Source organism: Carassius gibelio, chromosome A24, assembly GCF_023724105.1.
Source record: "Carassius gibelio isolate Cgi1373 ecotype wild population from Czech Republic chromosome A24, carGib1.2-hapl.c, whole genome shotgun sequence".
NCBI lineage: Eukaryota > Metazoa > Chordata > Actinopteri > Cypriniformes > Cyprinidae > Carassius > Carassius gibelio.
This window is the reverse complement of record NC_068394.1, coordinates 7,419,224-7,439,964: the sequence shown is the minus strand read 5'-3', so window position 1 is coordinate 7,439,964 and position 20,741 is coordinate 7,419,224. Positions and strand designations below refer to the sequence as shown.

Below are 20,741 nucleotides of genomic sequence, written 5' to 3'. Positions count from 1 at the left end.
ACTATGTATGAATTTAGATTAAGATTCAAAACAATCTTTAAGCACTGTAATGTGATTTTACACAGAGCCATTTGTTCTGCTTTCAATGTTCCTTAGTTTGCAGACGAATGAACGCTTCGGGTTTTGTACTCCACTGAGTGTAAATTGAAAAACAAAAAACGGTTTCCTTCGAGCCGGATTCGAACCAGCGACCTAAGGATTACAGCGCTTCCTCTACAGTCCTCCGCTCTACCAACTGAGCTATCGAAGGAACACATGTACAGATTTTCGATCTTGAAACAAAAACTCACATGGCAAAAATTAAGTAACTCAATATAATAACAGTGATTACATTTTACAAGAAGAAGAAAAAGAACAAGTAATTTATTAACGTGTAGATTTCTGTAAAATTAGACCAGGAAATGTCGTTGTTGTTGTTTCGTCACGAACCCTCTGGTGCCGGTCGGTCATTTAGACCGGGAAAACAAGTGTTTTTAAATTTTACAAACCGTTAACGTTACTTCATCGAAATGGTAAGAAAATCTCGGTGACTCTTATGCAAGACACTACAAAACAATAGTGGTCTTGAATCGAAAAATGTCCAATTGTCGTAAAAAAATAGTCACACTTGTGTTGTTCGCGGTCAAAAATGATCGTTGGAAATGAATGGGGAATACACAAAAATACAGACAATTGTTATAGACAGTAAAGACAATTAACGTTATATACTTTTTCTTAAATCCCTCCTGAACAATATGTGGCGATCTACTCAACTAACGTTAATCTCTGCAGTTCTCTACGTTAGCTGTGACACTTGTAGAGACTTTGGCCACTCAAACTCTTCAGGGTGCATTAGGATGATACAGATACACGTCATCTTGCCATTTCCTAAATTTGTGAAGTTCAAAAATCTTTTGCAGCACATCAGAAATATATTATTTGATTCCCCCCGCCAGTTTTTTCTTTTAATTCAGTTAAAGGTTCGAATTTGTTTACATTTCTAAATGAAAGATCAAATTAATAAATAACGCAGACTTATTTTCACAGCCTTCTTTGATCATATTTAGGCTACTAAGGGTATGAATTAGTTTGAGCGCAACTGTAGAAATCTAGTGGCTAAACCAGGGAATTGCAGATTTGTTTTCTTTTTTTTTTACGCCCACCAGATGGCACTAATCCACTAATCTGGCTTCAAAAATTGGATTTTAAGGCATCGTCTCTATTATATATGACATTGATTTCACAAAAAAAAAAAAAAAATTCAGGTGCCTGGCCACTTTTGACCGAGAACAACACAAGTTTGACTAATTGCTATACTAAAAGTGATATTTATTATATGTACATATAATCCAGATGAATAATCCAGAATTGTTCCACAACGTCTTTCCCACATGTTATATCAACAAATGTATCTATTAATGTGTATTATATGAGAAATTAACGTATTTTCTTAATTTTTTACTTTCCTGTGTTTATTGCGTTGAAGAGATACACGTTGAGTTAACTGTATTTTCATATATGGGCAAGTAAACATGACAACCTCTGACGTGTGGCTTTCTAAAAACAGCCTCGCTGATAGTGGGCCATGTCGTGGGGACATGCCAAGCCTCATTATAGAGGGTACAGACAGACGTTTGAGCAATGGAGAGGGCCTGATTTCACCCCGTGTACAAGAACTGGGACAGTTTAATTTTCTCAATCACACGCGGTCTCATTCTCAACTTCATTGAAGCCGTAGCTCGTCAAATCAGGATGGACAGCCTGGAGAAGCAGCTTATTTGTCCCATTTGTCTGGAAATGTTCACGAAACCGGTTGTGATTCTTCCGTGTCAACACAATCTTTGCCGGAAATGTGCCAATGACATTTTCCAGGTACAGTTTCAATATTTTTTTTCTTTGTCAACAAACATATTTACATATACCCCGTTTTAGAAAACAAATAAATATTTTTATAGTGGTGTGGAGGTTTTTAGAATATTTGTAAATGTTAATTGTTTTATGTATTACGTTTTATTTTACTGTAGTTGGTTATCAGAGTGTTGCTTCACCTCATTCGCCTTTTTTGTTTAAACGCAGTCTATTTGAGAAGTGACTTACTCAAGAAGGCTAAAATATATTAATATATGTAACTAAACAATCAGTAGTCTCTTAAAAATTAAAAGCTTTATTAATTTGCTCTTCCTATATACAGTCCTCAAATCCATACCTTCCCACCAGAGGAGGCACAGGGGCATCAGGTGGCCGTTTCAGGTGTCCATCCTGCAGGCATGAAGTTGTGTTGGACCGCCATGGGGTCTACGGTCTGCAGAGAAACCTTCTGGTGGAAAACATCATTGACATGTACAAACAGGAGAACATCAGGTTAGAGCTGGGTAACAAACACCTCAGGAAGCTCTAACAGGATGTCCACATTTTTTAACAAAATCCCTACATCAAAAGTCTCGAACAGATGATTTCTGGATAAACAGATGAAAATGTTGAAGAGAAATGTACAAATATAGAGCCCAGGGCTCCAGACTGTGAGTAAAAGGGTTTCTGAGATTTAAATCTTTATGTTTAGTTTCTACTTACATATTCTAAAAAGTGTAAAGAATTAATACATGGTATTCTAATTTAATATTATTGGTTATAAATTCTTCTGTTTAGGAGCCAATAACTTCCTATTAATTTTTGTTCTTGTAGTCTGGAGCTCTGTAGACTCAAAACATGTTGAATGTCTAAACTAATATGAAATGATGCTTTGGTGAATCATAAATATGACATAAAAAGTACTAAAAGATACAAAGTGGAAATTTGACGTAAAAAGTAAAAAAAGGCATTAAATGTCATAATCATGACTTTTTAACAAACATTCGGTATCATTATTATGATTCACTAAATGATTCCTTTTCCAATGTGATGGAAATTTTTTTTCTGATATAAAAGCCTAAATTAACATAAAAGTCGAAAGTATGACACATAGTTATGAGATAAAAAGTCAAAATTATGACATACAAATTCAAAGTTAAGAGATTACATTTTATAATTATGACAAGTCAAAATTGAGATGACAAATGAAAATAAGACTAATTATATTATAATGTAATAAGTACATATTGTAACTATAGTAACCAAAGCATGATTTTTTTTCCCTTGTGTGTTGGAAATGGGCTTCCATAGTTACCTCTATTGTAGAGGTAATAATCCTTCAGCCTTTTAGTAAAAAAACAAAAACAAAAAACAAAGCAGACATGCTCTCAAGAATGAAATTCCCCAAGGCTGAATGATTAAGTTCTCCACCGCCCTGTCACTTTGCATCCCACTTAAGCGTTTCGCTTTATAAACTCCAAAAAAGCTTTTGAGTGAGAGATTCATGTTTTAAGACTCTATAAATCAGTCAGTGTTTTACACTGCAACTGACAGATTCCCTAGCGTCTATGTGGCTCCCAAGACCTGTGACTCAGACAGGTCAGAAGGCTAAGGATGACAGTCAGCTGGCAGCAAACTTATTTTTAGTTCCACCAGTCAGTGTTGAGTCTCTTAGGTGTAGTGACACGCATAGCAAACCCACTCTATAGTTAATTCATTAAGCATTAATTTGAAGTCCTGCCCACATCTTAGGCAAAAACGAAAGTTTGTTTTATTATATTGCTTAACCTCAGATGTCAGACATTGATACTCATGGATCTATTATTCTCTAAAGCAGCAGACCTTCTCCAGAGAGGAAGGTTGACCAGCCAGTGTGTGAAGTCCATGAGGACGAGAAAATCAACATTTACTGCCTGACCTGCGGCGTTCCCACTTGTTCTATGTGTAAAGTGTTCGGCTCCCATAAAGACTGTGAAGTGGCCCCTCTTAACAGTATTTACCAGACGCAAAAGGTAAAACCTCTTGCACTTTTGAAGCATAGTAATATTTATGTTTGTATTAATAAGTACACTACAGAAGTGTTGGGGAAAGTTACTTTTAAAAGTATATTGCATTACTCCCTAAAAAAATATGTTACTTAGTTACTTATGTGTTACGTTACTTTTGCATTACTTTTTAAATATGAGCAGGGCTTGATTGTTTATTTTTAATATAAAAAGTTATATTTATAGCAAATGTAAAAGCCCTTTCAAACTAAAAAGTGTAATGAATAAACCCCAGACTGAAGGAAAAGTACTTTAACGTCTGTACAGTAGAACGCAGGAGAAGAAGGTTCAACACTCTTCAACACTAAAAACCAATGAAGCAAAATTGTTAGTTTATCTAAAGTCATTTTTATTAGGTTGAACTGGATCATTAGAGGTTAGCAGCAAAGACATTAATTAATAAATTGAGATTTAACATTTCATTATTGCAGGTCTTATTCTGAGTTTGCATTTCACTGTTTTAGTTCATTTTGATGAATACTGAATATGTTTGTTTTTTTGCCAGTGAGATGAATTAATCCACGTTCACTTTTAGTCTAGAACTACAGTAACATTATGTTCTTATACAATGCCACTGTGCTTCCAGGAGACTTGTCAGTCAATAAATGGAATAACATAGTAACTGGCGTTACTTTTTTGAACAAGTAACTCAGATATTTTCTTGTAAATTAAAAAGTAATGCGTTACTTTACTAGTTACTTGAAAAAAGTAATCTGATTACGTAACTCACGTTCCTTGTAATGTGTTACCACCAACGCTGCACCAGAGTTTGCGTCAGTGTGTATGTGCTTGTCTGTGCAGCATATATATTTACAGTTGTGTGTTAATATGCTTACGCACGTCCTCATCTCCAGACAGAGCTCTCGGATGGAATAGCAATGATGGTGGGCAATAATGACAGAATCCAAGGCATCATCAGTCAGCTGGAGGAGACCTGCAGAACCATAGAGGTTAGTCACCCTGTGTGGGGGCTTCTCCCTCCCCAAAGCCTGGCATACGAGCAGGATTATTGATGAGGAACGTAAGAAGGCTTCCTCTGACAAAAGATACACACGCTCTGGCATCGACGAGCTAGGCAGGCAGGAAACTGGATTCTCTCCAGGCCTCACAGTTGCGTTCACAGAGGCTCCATGATTGACAAGCAAGCAGAAATGAGCCGTCTCTGTTGAGCATATGGCTCTTGTGATGGAAAGTCATTGTGAGCAAGGTTGAGGGTTGGATTCGGTCGAAGGGAAGAAACAGGTTGTCAAACTACTGATTTACTTAAAATTTGGTGGTCCATAGTTAATGGTTTACATCAAACATAACGGTTGTGTTCCAATCACCCAATAGTTGCCTATAACGTGTCATTCTTGAGTGAAATTATGATTATGGGCTATATATCACTCAAAAGTTAGTAATCGGTACAATTTAAATGTTTTTAAAAGAAGTCTCTCATGCTCACCAAGGCTGCATTTATTTGACCAAAAATATAGCAAAAATAGAAATACTGTGAAAGATTATTATGGTTTAAAATAACTGTTTTCAAAGATTTTAAAATGTAGTTTATTCCTGTGATGGCAAAGCTGAATATCAGCATCATTACTCCAGTTTTCACATGATCCTTCAGAATCATTCGAATATGCTGATTTGCGACTTAAGAAACATTTCTTCTTATTACTGATAATTTCAGGATTTTTTGATTAGAATAGAAAGTTAAAAAGAAAAGATTTATTTGAAATTGTGTTACATTGTACATTTCCTTATTGTCACTACAGATCAGTTTTATTCATCCTTGCTGATTTAACATATGAATTTCTTTAAAAAAAAAAAAAAAACTGTAATTGACCCCAAATTTTTGAACAGTATTGTGTATAATACAAATATTTTTTGTGCGATTGCATACTGTACAGTTATGATCATGTATGTATTTTAATCTATATTATAATTACATTTGTTATATATTTATAGGATAATGGCAGGCGACAAAAATCCAAGGTGTGTGAAAAGTTTGACCATTTGTACACCATCCTGGAAGACAGGAAGACACAGATGAACCTGAAAGTGAACGCTGAACAGGAAGAGAAGCTGAATTACATCCATGGCATCACGAGGAAGTATGGAGATCATCTGGAGTCCATGACCAAAATCATGGAGACAGGAATCCAGACAATGGAAGAACCTGAGATGGCTGTTTTCTTACAGGTCCTTTATGCCTACAACAGATTATAGAAACAGTATGAGCACAATAATTGAAAACTTTTGATATATTTATTTGTTTAATAAATAAATTTTAAAAATCGTATTTATTTCACAAAATAGCCTGGAAAAGTCTTGGAAGTGAGAAATAGAATCCTTTTGTGAATATACTATTAGTTCGCTCTGCTCTAAAATAATGAATCATCTAGATAATTCTTTTTGCAAATGCTTTTTAAGAAAAACATGCCTGCAAACCAGAATGAAAATATTAGTCTGTCTGTTGAGAGTCTTATTGGAGGCATTCATACACTATTAATAGTAATTTTTTAAAGCCATGAATTCAAAAGACTGGCATGGAAATCCAGGATGAATGGATGAATGGATGAATTAGATAATTAATAAAATAATAAAAAGTTGTGGGACCTTGTAGAAATTATACAGTATATTTTTATACATAATTTATGTTATCTTGTTGTGAAATAAATAATCTCTTTTTCTCCATACAGAATGCCAAATCCCTCTTGCAAATGTAAGTGTTGTATTCTTTCTGCAACATTAATGTATATTTTGAACAAGCACATAAATCGATTTATTGTTTGCTAGAATTGCCGAAGCATCAAATACCTCGCATCTGGAGAAAGTGGAGCATGGCTATGAGAACATGGATCATTACTCTGTGAGCTTCAAAAAAGAGGGCAGGGCCCTACAAAATATCGACTTCGCCAGAGGTACGGCTCACCCGAAATGCTCATTAACCTGATTCAACTTGGACTATCAACATGTGTGGGTTTAAATCAGGTTAGCTGGTTAAATTGATTAAGAAAATAACGTTTTGTTGTCATGTGCTATTCAGAAGCATGTTTTCAGATTGTTCACTTTGCAAGTGAATTTTCTAAAATCCACCAGAAATTGTTGGAATTGTCAGTATTGTATGTTGTCAGTATGAGGTTAATGGTATCTTCATATTTGGTCAAGAAAACAGAACTTTTCCATTTTATATGTTAAAGGAATAGTTCACCTAAATATTTACATTTGCTAAAAGTTTACTCACCCTCATGTCATCCAGTAGATAGATGAGTTTGTTTCTTAATTGTTTTGCAGAAATCTTACATTAAATGTCTTGCCCACTTAAGGATCCTCTGCAGTGAATGGGTGCCATCAGAATGAGAATCCAGGCAGCTGATTAAAACATCACACGACTTCAACCCATCAAAACATTTTGTAAAGTGAAAAGCTGCATATTTATTGGAAACAAATCCACCATTAAAACATTTTGTGAGTTGCACATGTGAGTTCTGTATTCATAATATTGCTTTCTCCAATGAAAAAAGTCGCCTCATCTGAAGCAGGAGAGAAATATGCAGAGATCCAACATTGTTTCTAAGCGAAAATAACTCTAAACAAATGTGTCAGTGGATTTTGATGTGAGAGGACAATACACAGTGAACTATTTAACTGGTGAAAGCTTTTATGTACTAGTATTTTGGCCAGAAGCTACCTTTTAAAGTTAAAACACCTTAATTATTGTTTCTTACAAACACACAGTTTTCCATTTTACAAGATGACAGGCTGGAAACATGTGGATTACTTATGGAAAATTACAATAATCCATAAGTAGTCTTAGTCTTTGTTTTTATCAACTGTTGGAACTCTCATTCTGACGGCACCCACTCACTGCAGAGGATCCACTGGTAAGCAAGAGATGTAATGCTACATTTCTTGAAATCTGTTGCGATGAAGAAACAAAATCATTTACATCTTTGTTGGCCTGAGGGTGAGTACATTTTCAGCAAATCTTCATTTTTTGGTGAACTATTCCTTTAAACTCTCACTGTTAGCAGATGATGATGAAGAGGAGGAAGATGAGGATGAGGTGGGTGTCGATGTGGACGGCCGGGCAGGGCAGACAACCTCGGGAGAAGGGGATTCACTGAAAGAAGCCCTTCCGCCCCTTCTTCCCCCACAACCCATGAGCACACTCAAACCTGCCACATCATCATAACTTCACAAACTATTTTACCAGTGTCTTTCATGTTCTGTTTCTGTTTCAGTAACCCCTTAATAAAAGTCACTAGATGACTAAATATAAATGGAGATGACTTAAGAAACCTTTGCGAGATTTGTGGTGTTGTCACCCAGTGTTCACATGGTGTTTTCATTGCAGTTGGCACAACAGTGGTGTTTGAGTTATGAATGATATGATTCGCTTTAAATATTCTGGATAATTTGGATATGACATTATTATTTAGAAACGTCAACAGAAAATAAAATGTTACCCTTATGTATTGTAGTCATTTGTAACAGATTGAATTCAAACTAAGATCCAGTTCAGTTCCAAAAGCATTGGTGTATCACATTTATAGCAGATGCCTAATCTACATGAAGAAACATCCGTGGCAAAGCGTGGAAGTAATCACTACATCTCTTTGCTCAAAGGGTTGTCTTCCCCTGGTCTTGTATGCAAAGAGTAAACAAGTGTTGTTCACACATCTTGGTGGTCGAGCTGAAATAACAGTGCCAGCACATTGCGTAATCCATATATTCTGGCCCAGTGGAGGGTGATCAGTGACAGGATGTGCTTCTGGCTTCACGCAGAGAACAGTTACAACCAACTTAATGAGGTCCAGGGAGCACAACCCCAAAACAACACTCGCCTCACCACCTTCTGCAATGAATGAATCCTAGTGAAACTGAGTCTGTGGTGCTGCGTAAAACACAAGGTTGAAATGTTCTGAGTGCCTTGTTAGTTCACATCTGAGTTATTGATCAGATTTAGATATGCTTCACCCATTCAGTTTATGACACGCTTCGGTGAAACTACACCCAAGATCTCCAGTGCTGTAGAATGAGTCACCGCACATCAGTTATTTGGTTTGGTGTGAAACGTTTCAGTCATCACCAGTGTTTGTACTGCATTTGATAATCAGTTGCCTTTGTAATCATGGTCTTGTCTACTCAGTTTTTTTCTCCCCAAAAACATTTTGTCCAAAGAATGTGAATTATCTTTTAAAAGACATGCTGCCAAGTCCAGAAAAAAATATATTTTCTATTTATTTATTATTACATCGGTGTAATTGAACGTTAGGAAGAAAATTGATTTAATAATTCAGTGTATATGTGCAATATACTCTGAGGAACCTTTTTATTATTATTATTATTAGGTTAAATTTCCTGGTAAAGGTTAAATCAATCAGGAACAATGTGCCATACCTGTCAATCATCTCTGGATGACCCTCATTTATTGATCCTTAAAGTTATCAAAAAAATAAATAAAAATGTAACGTTTTAATGCATTGATAAATAAAATACAAAAATTACGCAATGACTGTGAAAAATAAGTATATTTATTTTTTAATTATTTAATCACTTTTTCATGTCAATAATCTAGACAAGAGGTGTCAAACTGACTTTCAAAGTTTTATTGAAAAATATAAATATAAGACATTCTCTTGCACAACAAAAATCAATGGTTGCTCATTAGTTTATTAACAAACGTAGACAGTGTACTGTATGTTACAATGAAACTCAGGTCTGTCATAAAATAATACAGTACTGGAAAATATTGTCTTTGTTTTCTTCATCTACAGTTCGGAATGATCACTTATACAATAACATTGATGGAGAGTGCTAACAGTTTTGCGCTTCATACACACCTACTGTACTCTATTCGCCTTCATTGAAATATCTACAAATAAATAAGTCACCGGTATAAATAGATCATGATGGAAAAGCAGCACTATGGTACAGAATATTCACGTTTGTGGTAAAATGTAAAAATATCTTTGGCTGATGGGTTTGCTCGTGGTTACTTCCCGAATATTTCCATCATTTTGCGGTTGCTGTGCGCTTGCTGGGCCATTTGTTCGGCTCTGGCCATCTCCAGTACTTCTCGTAGCAGATGAAAGGTCAGATCCAGGGAAATCGGCGGCTCCTCCGACCTGCGCTCCCTCTCCACTGAATCGAGCGCCCGGAGCGCGTAATTGCCATCCAAGCGGCCGATGTTTCCAACTTTCCCCTCCAACAGACGCTGCGTTAACTGGAGCTGCAGTGCTCTTTTGGAATACTGGGATGTCTCGGGGAAGCTGTCGGCTGGGGATCGGAGAGGATTCTGGTCTCTGTTACCGAGCCGGATGAAGTACTCCTCCCCTATGCGTGCCAAAACCGGCGGCGCCTGTCGCTCTCCATCGGGGTCCGCTGCTGGCTGGTTGGGGCTGCTTTCGATGGCTCTACATTCATACGGTGGTGGAAAGGCAACGAGCAGAGCCACGGTGGTGACGAGAAAATTGAGCTTCATGTCAAAAAGTGGCGAGGAGAATCTGCGGGAGAAGTGAGTCAATTATGCGCACGATTTCAACTTCTCAGCAACAGTTTTACGCACTCTGGGACGAAACTCAAATCATGACATATCCAATTAGTTTAAAGCGCTCTTACTGAACATTTGAATTCATATTTGCATTGCACAATTAGCTCTATGTTTCTAAGTCCACTTGAGCATTTACGCGCGTCTTAAAGTTGGATAGCAGGGTGCCTCATTGTGCGCAAAACACGAGCACGCATCCATAGCAATACAAACTAACTAGAATAAAGATTACTAGTTTAATATGCTATTACCTGACGTTTCTTAGTCTACCACAATATGACCGGTCTCATTCCAGATAAGATGTTGCGTACCTGTGCGTAATTGATATATCCTTGGATGGTTTTTGAACTTTGCGAGGTGCGTCTGTCTTCCAGTTGTTGCCTACCAAGTTATTACTTTTAGGACTTCTTCAAAGGAAGGCTGGAGTTTGCATTTATATAGCCACGGTCAGCGACAAGTGTCACGCATTTAGTAGCTCGCGTCTGCGCAGAGGGGAGGGACAGTTGACTTGAATGAACGTAAGTGAACAGTTTTCGGTTTGAATGAGTCATCGTGGTGTGCGCGCGCTTGAGTGTGCATGTGTGTGTGAAAGAAGATGCATACAAACCATGGGTATTTTAAGATCATCTTGATCTTCTCTCATCTTTTTTTTTTTTTTGGAGGGGGGGGGGGGGGGTATTCATATAGTATTACAATTTTCTCAATTTTTTTTTAGCTTTATGTCTTTAAAAAATATTAAACGCATGGTGCGAATTATAAGGCTCTGTAATCACAACTTCAATACTATCAAAGGAAGTCAAAACAAAGTTTGGTGTGAGGTTTTAAAAAGCGCGTATTAAAAAGTTCCCTTAAAGTTAGATTTCAAGTTAGGACAGAATGCACTAAACAACAGAGTTTCGCGAACAGAAGTCTCCAGTTCAACCGAAGTAGCCATGGCAAGTTAGCTCAGGGCGCCAAATCCGCCTTATTTGTGATTGCGCACGACGAACATCAACTGACAAAATGACACCAAATTCAAATTACTGACACCGCTCTTGAATTTATTGAATAAATCTTACGTGTTTGACCAAGTGTGACTTTTCATTGACTGAACTGTAATATTTAGTCGCATTCTTGATCTTTGCTTAATTGCATATTCTTCATAATGACCAAAGATGCATTTTAAAGAGGTGTCACTGCAGTAATCAATTCCATCTTGTTTCCGCGCCAAAATCGATCAAATACATCACAGTTAAGCGCAGGTTGTTCAGTTCTTGCAGCCACAGGCTCACAGGCGCACAGGCGTGGTGATCTTCGGGTGATGTTCTATCGGGTGTCGCTTCCCCAGACAGCACAGACCGAGCTTCGGGTCCCGGTCCGGTGATTACAGATGCGCAGACACGTCACTCCCGCAGTCACTGCTGTCAAGGGCTGTCCTCCCCCTCGCTCTGCTCCGACCATGAGGGAAGCTGGGAGACGACACACTTGGATAGAGCCCCTTCACACCTGCTTACAGAATGCCATTCAGAAGGCGTCCCAATCAGCTTCAAGACAATACCTGCTAAAACGTGTAAAGAAATACCCAGAGGTTACATATTTCCCAAAAGATTTGAATGGAAACTCCATGTTGATGCTTAGTCCTTTCATCTAGCATGTGGGTTTGTACTGGTTTTAAACATCTTCACTGCTAAAAACATGCAAAAGTAATCATTAGTAATTCGATGAATAGGATTCAAAACAAGGTTTGAAATGGCTTTTTCTTTACACATGATCAGTGAAAAATGCTGGCTATCAATCTCACATTAAAATTATTATTTTGATGTTGTAAATAAGATTAATAGAGTATTTATTACTATTTGCTGTATACTATAGGCTACTATATATTTTCAAAATGTATTTGTAATTATCTGTGATTTATTCAAGCAATTTGTTGATGAAGATTGTAAGTAAAGTAAATCCTATCCAAGTTGTTTTCAGTGTATGAGCTGTTGTATGATTTATTATTTTATATTAAGTAAAACACTACAATGAAATGAACATATAGGTCAAAATGTCTTTGTAAAATATTCTAGCAATAACTGAGCAAAATGGTTTTCAAATGGCATTCATTGAAAAACAGCTCATACACTAAAAAAAAAGCTGTTCAAGAATTTGTTAGATCACAAATCATAAGAAATTTTGACCTATGTTGAATTGATATTCAATTTATTGTAGTATTTTACTTTTATTTTCTGTAAAAATAATAGAACGAAAACTGCCCATACAGTGGGAAAAAAAACAGTTTAGGATTTAGAATTTTAGTAGGATTGTATTTCAGTGTATATGGAGTTTTAGATTCTATTCTTTTAAATAAAATAAAACACTACGATGAATTAAAGTTCAATAAATTAGGTGAAAATTGGGACAATGTTGTGTGATATTAATTGTTGGATATGATCATAAAATCAAGAATTCTGGAGTAGGAGAGGCCAAAGGAGGGATGCAGACATTTGATGTGTTTTGAACTAGCTAATATTTCATGCTTATCTAACACAAGTTTTTACAATAAAAGCATGGAATTTATGCCTGTAATGCTTTAAAAAAAAAAAAAGTCACTGGGTACCAATGCACCCTATTTGTGGAAAGTGCCATTACATTTATGATATGTGGGATGGGGAAGGCTCAGGGGAAAAAGGCTGACGGTTAACAAGAAGAGTGGATTCATCCCAAGAATAATGTTATTATGGATAATGACTGCATCCATCTACGATAAAGCTGACAGATGAAGAAGGCGGCAGACATCTTGGTTCTATTTTGAGATTCCTCAAAGCACCTAGCTCCTGATCCACTCAAATTAACGCCGGTGATTCACTCTGTAAATTAATTATTATTATATTCACCCCACATCTGTGTGATCCTAAAAGTTAGACAAAACACCTCTATGAAGCAATTCTTGACATGCATTGATGTTTCAGACTGAATACTTTTTCCACTGCGTGGGAGTTTTCATTCTGATTGATTGTATGAAGCGTTCAAACAAATGATCAGGTCAAAAGCTTAAGCGTTTCTCCGCAAAATAAAGTAGAGCAATTTTCCTCCTCCCTTCAGGCCCCATGTCAAGTCCCATCACGACATGCGGCTGCTTTCTGACACAAATGCAACGTACCACCTCGCCGCAAAATTTGCTAATTTGCTCGTGGTCATCGATGTCACTGTGATTTCAAATCAACGTCTGCAAGTGGATCACAAAACACGCCACGTGATGATGAAACACAGGAAGTGCCGTGGGCCCAGCGCATCGAATCCATACGAGTGGTTTTTATGGTTTCACTGGTGAATGCTGGCTAAAGGCATCATAAGACATGTCATATGTTTACCAGCAGCTCTAAAGACAAAAACTGACACACTTCAGAGAGTCAAAGATACATTACATCTTGCTCCTGATTATACAGTGTAACAGAGTGTCATGTGACTCTTCATTCAAGTTTATTCCACTCTCTACCTCATTTGTTCCTCACATCGCTTGATGTGCACTCAGACACTTCACTTTCATCCTTGTAATTGCATTGGATTACGGCAGCGCTGTTAACAATGACACCGTTAATCTGCACATTGTTGTCAACAGATATAGTCTATTCTGGTCAGCTGTGAGGAGAGATCAATAAAGGTTGTCAGTACTATATATGAGTGTAAAGAGGCTCGGAGAGCCTGCTGATCTCCTTACTCCAAATAGACTTGGGTTCTGACTCAATAGAAGGGCTCATCAGTCTTCCCAGTGGGGTGTTTGCTGATATGAATTGGTGTCTTTAATTGAATTGAGGAAACTCACAATATTGGCTCCCTCCTGGTTTTCAGCCGCATATTAATGGCACCCGGAGATTTAAAAACAGCACACTCAGATGTTTATAGACACCATGCTGCTGTTAAATGAAAGACTTAACTGTATTACTCTATTTTTTTATAGGTTGGGCCTAAAACTCCCATACCTTCGTAGTATGTACTGAATTTGTTGTCAATATTTATTATCACTTTATTTATTATTGGAAATTGTTTTATATAAAACTTTAATATTTTATACAAACAAATATTTTAATATTTATGTTTAAATATTTGCTTATGACACTTAATGTAAATATCTGTTGTAATATATTATTATTATTATTATATAAATATATATATATATATATATATATATATATATATATATATTGAATATTACATTTAAATTAAATTAAAATATAAATTAGAATATAAAGTTTATTTATCAGAAATATAAGTTTATCAATAACTGCAAACTAATATTTGGTTGTATCCAAATTCCATTCATAATATGATTAAAATCTTACTTTAAATATAAATATAGCACATTATATTTATATTATTATTTATAATAATCATCATTTTCTATAAACAATATTTTACATAAATATTATAATATTACCCTTTCTCATATTAATATTTCAGTATTTTCCAATGTCACTTAATTTATTATTTTATAATTATTTTATACTGAATATCAACATTTACAATTTTGAATATAGATATTAACTTTTTAATGTAATGATTAACTTATCAGTAAATGAATAACTGCATTACCAATATTAGGATGTGTACCTTAATAATACAGTATGCAGTGAATTTGATGAAGAACTAAATTCTTCACTGTTGATTTTTTTAATAACTTTGCGCTAATACCTTTAGCACTCAAAAAGAACTTTCTGGATCACAGTTCTTAACTGTTTTTTAATATCTGTCGGCTGCTGAGCTCTGATGGGTTTATGAGATAACAAGCTGCACACTTTACTGCTGACACTATAAGAACTCGGCTAGCTTTTAATCTCAAATGAACTGAATCATAATGCAAATATCGCAGAGACTTTATTGTCTGACAGAGATGTCTAAATTCATCAGCTGTGCCCTATGAGTTTTAATAAGCTTGTTAAAATCCAATTGCTCATGGGTATGTAAATGTCATCCGGGATTATAGTCCAACCAGTGGAAAGTGAAAAAAAACAACAACACAGAGCTCCAAAACCATGTCACTGCGACCCCATCAGGCGACTGTCCTTTAGATGCATGCTAAATCTGCTCTATTTGGATATTTCATTGAGAACAGTGTGTCCATTAAGAGGTCTCTTAAAATACAAGGAGCTCTTGGCTGTCAGGGAGAGCAGATGAGGTCAGGGCTCCGAGCGGCCGTCTCACCCCTCAGGCTGCTAAACTCTGAACCCAACTGGATCAGCACGGATGTACCAGAGTCACACACAGCGTCAGACATCATCTGGCTTAATTATTCATTCAGAGTGAGCGGAGACGGTCTCCTCTGCTCCGCATGCATCTTTGATTTGTTACTTTGAATATATTACATATCTCTGCCTAATTAAGTTTTCCACTGATATTTAGAAAGCTTTATTATTTTGATGGATATTTTTGGAAGGCACGTCTAATTGTGGGAAGGAACAGAGATTTTCCTGTGTATTACAAAATAAATCTACCTTTTGTTCTGCCGCCCACAGGTCTGTTCATTAAGAAATGCTTTAGTTTACAGCTAATATGAATAGAGCGTGCATGATCCATGAATGATAAGTTCTTCTCTTTTGCTACTTTAAGCACTGCTCTTTTGACTTGTTTATACAGCGGGGATTTATGATTGTATTTTTATCTTTATAAAAAGCATGATCTTTTTTACACATGGATCATCCGTCACACGTTTTTCAATGCAGACTAGATGGAAGTCAATTAAATGCAATTCCTCTGACCGAACGGCATCTTTTTTAAAGTCCAGATTCCACTTTTCCACATTCTCCACTGTTGGCCTTTGTTGTTGAATCACCTTGAGATGATGATGCCAGGAACGCCATGCTCTATTGCACCCGTCCCTTTCTGCTTTCGTCGTACTCCTCCGGTTTTGAGTACCTGTCAAAGACATTGTGGGATCCCTGTCTTGTACCTTTTTCTGACACTTCTGGCTTTGCGTTTTGCTGGGCCTGACAAGACATTCTCTACTTTGTCTTTGACATGATTTGATATGACGTGACATGAGTAGCCCACACGAGAATGCTTTGGGTTTGGCATGAAAATCAATCATACATTTTAGTCAACTGAACTGACATCTTTATATATCAGAGATATCCTGTAAGCTTAAGTCCTGAGGTCCTCCTTGTCTTTCATACTAAAATCATTTTAGCATGAGAATATTATACTAGAAAACACCAAGGATTTATAGTACAGTACATAGAGATAAACAACGTGGGCTGAATTCACTAAACAGCTGCACCACTTGCGAAAACCTGTGTCATATTCACAAACCACCCACTATACAGTGTAACCAAGCACTAAATGTGCTGAAATACTGTCATCATCATCGTTTTCAAAGCAAACATGCATCTTTTTCTATGCATATGAAGGTTATTTTAGAATACTGTAGATCTGTTATTAAAAATGAACTTCACCTGAACAGCAGAATCCATTGAAATCCTCAAGAAGCGTCTGAAGGCCCACTCTTCTGGGAACACTAGAAGAAAACAGTGTCAAAGCAAAAGATGGATGTGAACTTTTCATATCCCTGATGACTATGAACTGTGAATATTAATGTAATATTTGTTATAGGCAGAAACCGTGATCTACAACTCAACTGAATAGCGTAGAGGGTGAAACGTCACTTTTTAAAATGGCACCATAGAAAAAAAACACATCACAGCTTTTTATTTCTTTGTATGTCAAGGTTTTTTCTTAAGAATACCTTTAGGACTTGCTGCCGGCATTAAACATATGTCTGTCCGCATTCCCAATAAAAAGTGTATGTTATTCACAAGTATTTTAATTTGTTTTGAAAGTATAATTTAGGTACTGCCGAATATTTTTATATTAGTAAACAAAACTGCATGAAATTCAAGAAAATCATAGTCAAATCTGGCACTGCATGCAATGATTGTTTACTGAAAAACCTTTCATGGTTAAACTACAAATCTTTGCCAACTAACTGCACTACTAAGTGCAATTCCATGAATATTTTAACCAAAGTGTTCTTAATTTTCTTTTGTGCAGCAGCTTTTAAACTAAAATGCTTTGGAGACACTGCAATGCACTATAAACATGTTTCGTTTAGGGCAGTTTCCTAAGGAAAACGTCACGTTGTTAGGTAACCTCAATATATACGTTTTATTAAATTCAAATACATTATTTAATACATCGGAATCAATCTCAGGACATTGGTTAACTTTCAATTTTTAGGGTCAGGTCAGGTAGAAGCAGTTTTGTTTTAGTAGTTGCTGATCACATTGAATGTTTTGAATATTAGCATTTTACTAATTTGGAAGAAAAAGCTAGATAGTTTAGTTTGTTAAAATGATAAATGTTTATCACTGAGCAAAAGTGACCAGCGTTGCCCTTAACTCACTTGGTGTCTTCTCTAAATAGGGCATTCAATCCTGTGGGAATGTCTCTGGACGATTTTTGATTATGTTTCAGTGACACAGAATCAATGATTTGTGGCCTTTTCCTCCATGTGCACACAGGGAGCGTGCAGCTTTGCCCTGTCACTGCCCCTTCACACACACACACAAACGCACACACACACACACACACACAATTCTGCACATCATATTCACTCTGCTCCTTCATTCTGCTTTTCGTCTTCATCCATAAGCACATCATTTCCATCCTGTTCCTGCAGGATTGACCAAAATTTTAGACATTCTCACTTTATTGTTTTTTTCTGAGGTGATGCTGCATTTGCAATTATGATAAATCTATTTGTTCTGATTTGTTCCTTGAAGAAACTTTAACATCCATGTAACCTTTCGATTGCTCAAAAGGCTCTTTATAGTGCAAAATGACTCTTTCGATTATTAAAATAGTCTTCACACTAGGATAAAAATGTTATTTTAAGAGATGGTTACTGAAAGGCTCTTTGGGGAACCCAAAACTGTTCATCAATCGCATCGCCATAAACAAATTTTTGAGATTGTAGGCAAAAATCAAACGCTCAACTCCTATTGCTAGGTTGATCATTTCAGAAGATTTTTTCAAAAATTCAAATTAAAGGGACAGACAAAAATTTCTGTTATTTTTACCAAACATGTATGACTGACCTTTTTGTTGTTGTTTTGCTGAACATCAAAATAGTTTTCTAGAATATTTTAACTGGTTTCATCCATTCATAAATATCCAGTAACATTTATAGTAACATTCTTATATACACTCTAATGTATATTACAAAACAAAAACATGAAGAAACAGGCTATTTAAATAAAACAGAATCATGTGATGTGTTTTCACCATAAATTATAAAGCAATACATATTTTACTTAGAAACATAAATTTGATAGTATTTAACAATACAATTATGTGTAAACCATTTACAGGTTTTTTTTTTTTTTTTTTTTTTTTTTGCCATACTAGTATTTACATACATACTTGTAACCAATTATTAGGTTTTTGCTGTAACCTTTTTTTCTTTTCTTTTCTTTTCTTTTCACTGTACAATGAAAGTCAGTGTGGTCCAAAACACCACTGAACCTCAGTGACTTTAACTGTATGGGAAAAAAACACCCAAAAACAAATCTGAAATATTTCTCAAAATATCTTCTTTTGTGTTCTACAGAAGAAAAAAAAAACTCATACAGGTTTGGACCGACTTAAGGGTGAGTAAATAATGACCGCATTTTCATTTCTGGATGAACCATCTTTGGGCACATAAGCATATGCAGTCCAAATGACTGATTGCATTGTGTTATTTCCATAATCAGCCATCAATTCCATCTCCCGATGAATGTGGAAGTGTGCATCCCTCAGAGCGGATAATCAGCGTGCAATGCTACGATGCACAGGGACACCCTCCAAAAGGTCATCCGAGAAACAGCTATTTAAAAAGGCAAGTTTCCTAAGAAGTCACAGAGTACACATTCTAGGTTTAAAAATCTTAATCACCTTGGCCAAAAGTTTCCCTTCCTGTAGATGATTGTGGAAGGCTAAAAAAAGGAATTCCTAGAACAATGTCATTAAAGAACTATCTAATTGCGTTGTGAAAAGGTCTCCTCGGTCTGCTCCATCTACATCATTATGTGGATATTTCAACACATGGTCGTCCTTTTTTTTCTTTAGGGACCACGAATGAGATGCCTAAATAAAGGCATACCAAAGTCATCTCCTGCACTAATTGGCGTTCATTAGCTCCAAGGTTGATACTTCGAGCTCTCTCTATGAATCTCAGACTGAAGATCATCAGAGAAGATGCACCCATCAATCAGTTTGATTTACCGTTAATTAATCACCATCATTAAAGTTGCTAATTGTGCAAAAAGTGTGTGAAACAACTCTTGGCCGTCAAATCATGTTTCATTCACGCACTCGAGGCAGAGGATGTTTAAAAATGACTTCATTATGAATAACCCATTCCTATTCTAACCCAATATTGAGACACCTGAACTTACTTTATTAAACATTGAAGATTTACACAGATACAGGGTCATGCATCAATCAATTCCATGTGCGCGTATATCGAAACGACACCTCTCAGCAAAAAAAAAGAAGAAGCTTAATTTAAGGTTTGTCAGGTGTAGAGGCCAAGACATTGAGATGCTCGGCCGAGCTCTAATTGCAGTAAGTGTACTGTTTATTTTTCACTTGTTGAGAGCAGTTATCAGTTTAAGTGATTGCAGTCAACAAAGGTGACTTCTTGTTTGGGAATGAATGACAACAGATGTCCGTGATCATTTAGAAAGAGATGCCAGCGCTGGTGAATTGGCCGTGGAATTTATCGATATGTGACAGGCTCTCGTTGGATGAGTCAGCCTCTCTCAAGGGAACGGTGCACGTATCTTTGTAGTCTAGGCTTAAAAAGTGTTCCCTCTCCAGGCCTCTTTCCAACTTTTAACATCAAGAAGGGAAAAGACACAGCTTGATGTTCTCTCTGAAATGAGGACAGAATATGGCACTGAATCACTAAAAATGTCGATCCGCTAAAAAAGAATCTCACCCAGTCTTTCAAAATGAAGGGTATAAATACAGTGAACTGAATTTTCATTTGACGTGTCTAAAAATTGAGAAGGTCTCCAGCATCTCAGGAGAGTCAGCGTTCTCTCTGAAGTGCACACTTAAAGCTTTATTATATCGGTTTATGTCATTACTGAGCGAGGACTGCAAGTTGCCGAAGTTAAAACAAGAAGCTCTGTTTTGTTTTAATTGTATTTTCACGTAGCACATTAGCAGTTCATTAGAGCAATTAATGGAGATGTTGTTTGTTGCATTTACTGCAAACATGTCACAACACTCATTAATGAACAATAATAATCTATTTGAATTAGACGAACCTGCAGCATTTATTTATATTATCTTAGCAAATGTATATATTAGACTATGATTATAAAAAC

General features: G+C 36.2%; 2 protein-coding genes and 1 non-coding gene across 13 annotated transcripts in view; 1 reads left to right on the top strand and 2 right to left on the bottom strand.

Annotated features, from left to right (window-relative positions):
* Window positions 1-164: 164 nt before the first annotated feature.
* On the bottom strand, window positions 165-250 carry trnay-gua (transfer RNA tyrosine (anticodon GUA)). The gene is given in 2 exon segments: window positions 165-200; window positions 214-250. It is a non-coding gene; the product is annotated as a tRNA-Tyr (tRNA).
* A 1,296-nt stretch (window positions 251-1,546) lies between these two features.
* On the top strand, window positions 1,547-9,610 carry LOC127945890 (tripartite motif-containing protein 55). Of its 5 annotated transcripts, none has more exons than XM_052541992.1 (8): window positions 1,547-1,851; window positions 2,171-2,340; window positions 3,665-3,839; window positions 4,727-4,822; window positions 5,823-6,056; window positions 6,557-6,579; window positions 6,654-6,778; window positions 7,889-9,610. In XM_052541992.1, the coding sequence occupies exons 1-8, from the start codon at window positions 1,732-1,734 to the stop codon at window positions 8,050-8,052; spliced, it is 1,107 nt and encodes a 368-aa protein (XP_052397952.1). In that variant the 5' UTR covers window positions 1,547-1,731; the 3' UTR covers window positions 8,053-9,610. The 5 variants fall into 5 exon arrangements, with proteins under 5 accessions (XP_052397952.1, XP_052397951.1, XP_052397950.1 ...); XM_052541991.1 differs by having other exon boundaries at window positions 3,662-3,839; window positions 7,892-9,610; XM_052541990.1 differs by having other exon boundaries at window positions 3,662-3,839.
* Window positions 9,455-20,741, bottom strand: part of crhb (corticotropin releasing hormone b) — a 23,361-nt gene continuing 12,074 nt past the window's right edge. The window contains exons 2-3 of one of the 7 annotated variants that reach the window (XM_052541997.1): window positions 16,821-16,882; window positions 9,455-10,366 (exon numbers count right to left, since the gene is read on the bottom strand). In XM_052541997.1, coding sequence (XP_052397957.1) covers window positions 9,856-10,344 — 489 coding nt within the window. In that variant the 5' untranslated portion in view covers window positions 10,345-10,366; window positions 16,821-16,882 and the 3' untranslated portion in view covers window positions 9,455-9,855. The other 6 variants (XM_052541998.1, XM_052541996.1, XR_008150969.1 and 3 more) reach the window with 6 other exon arrangements.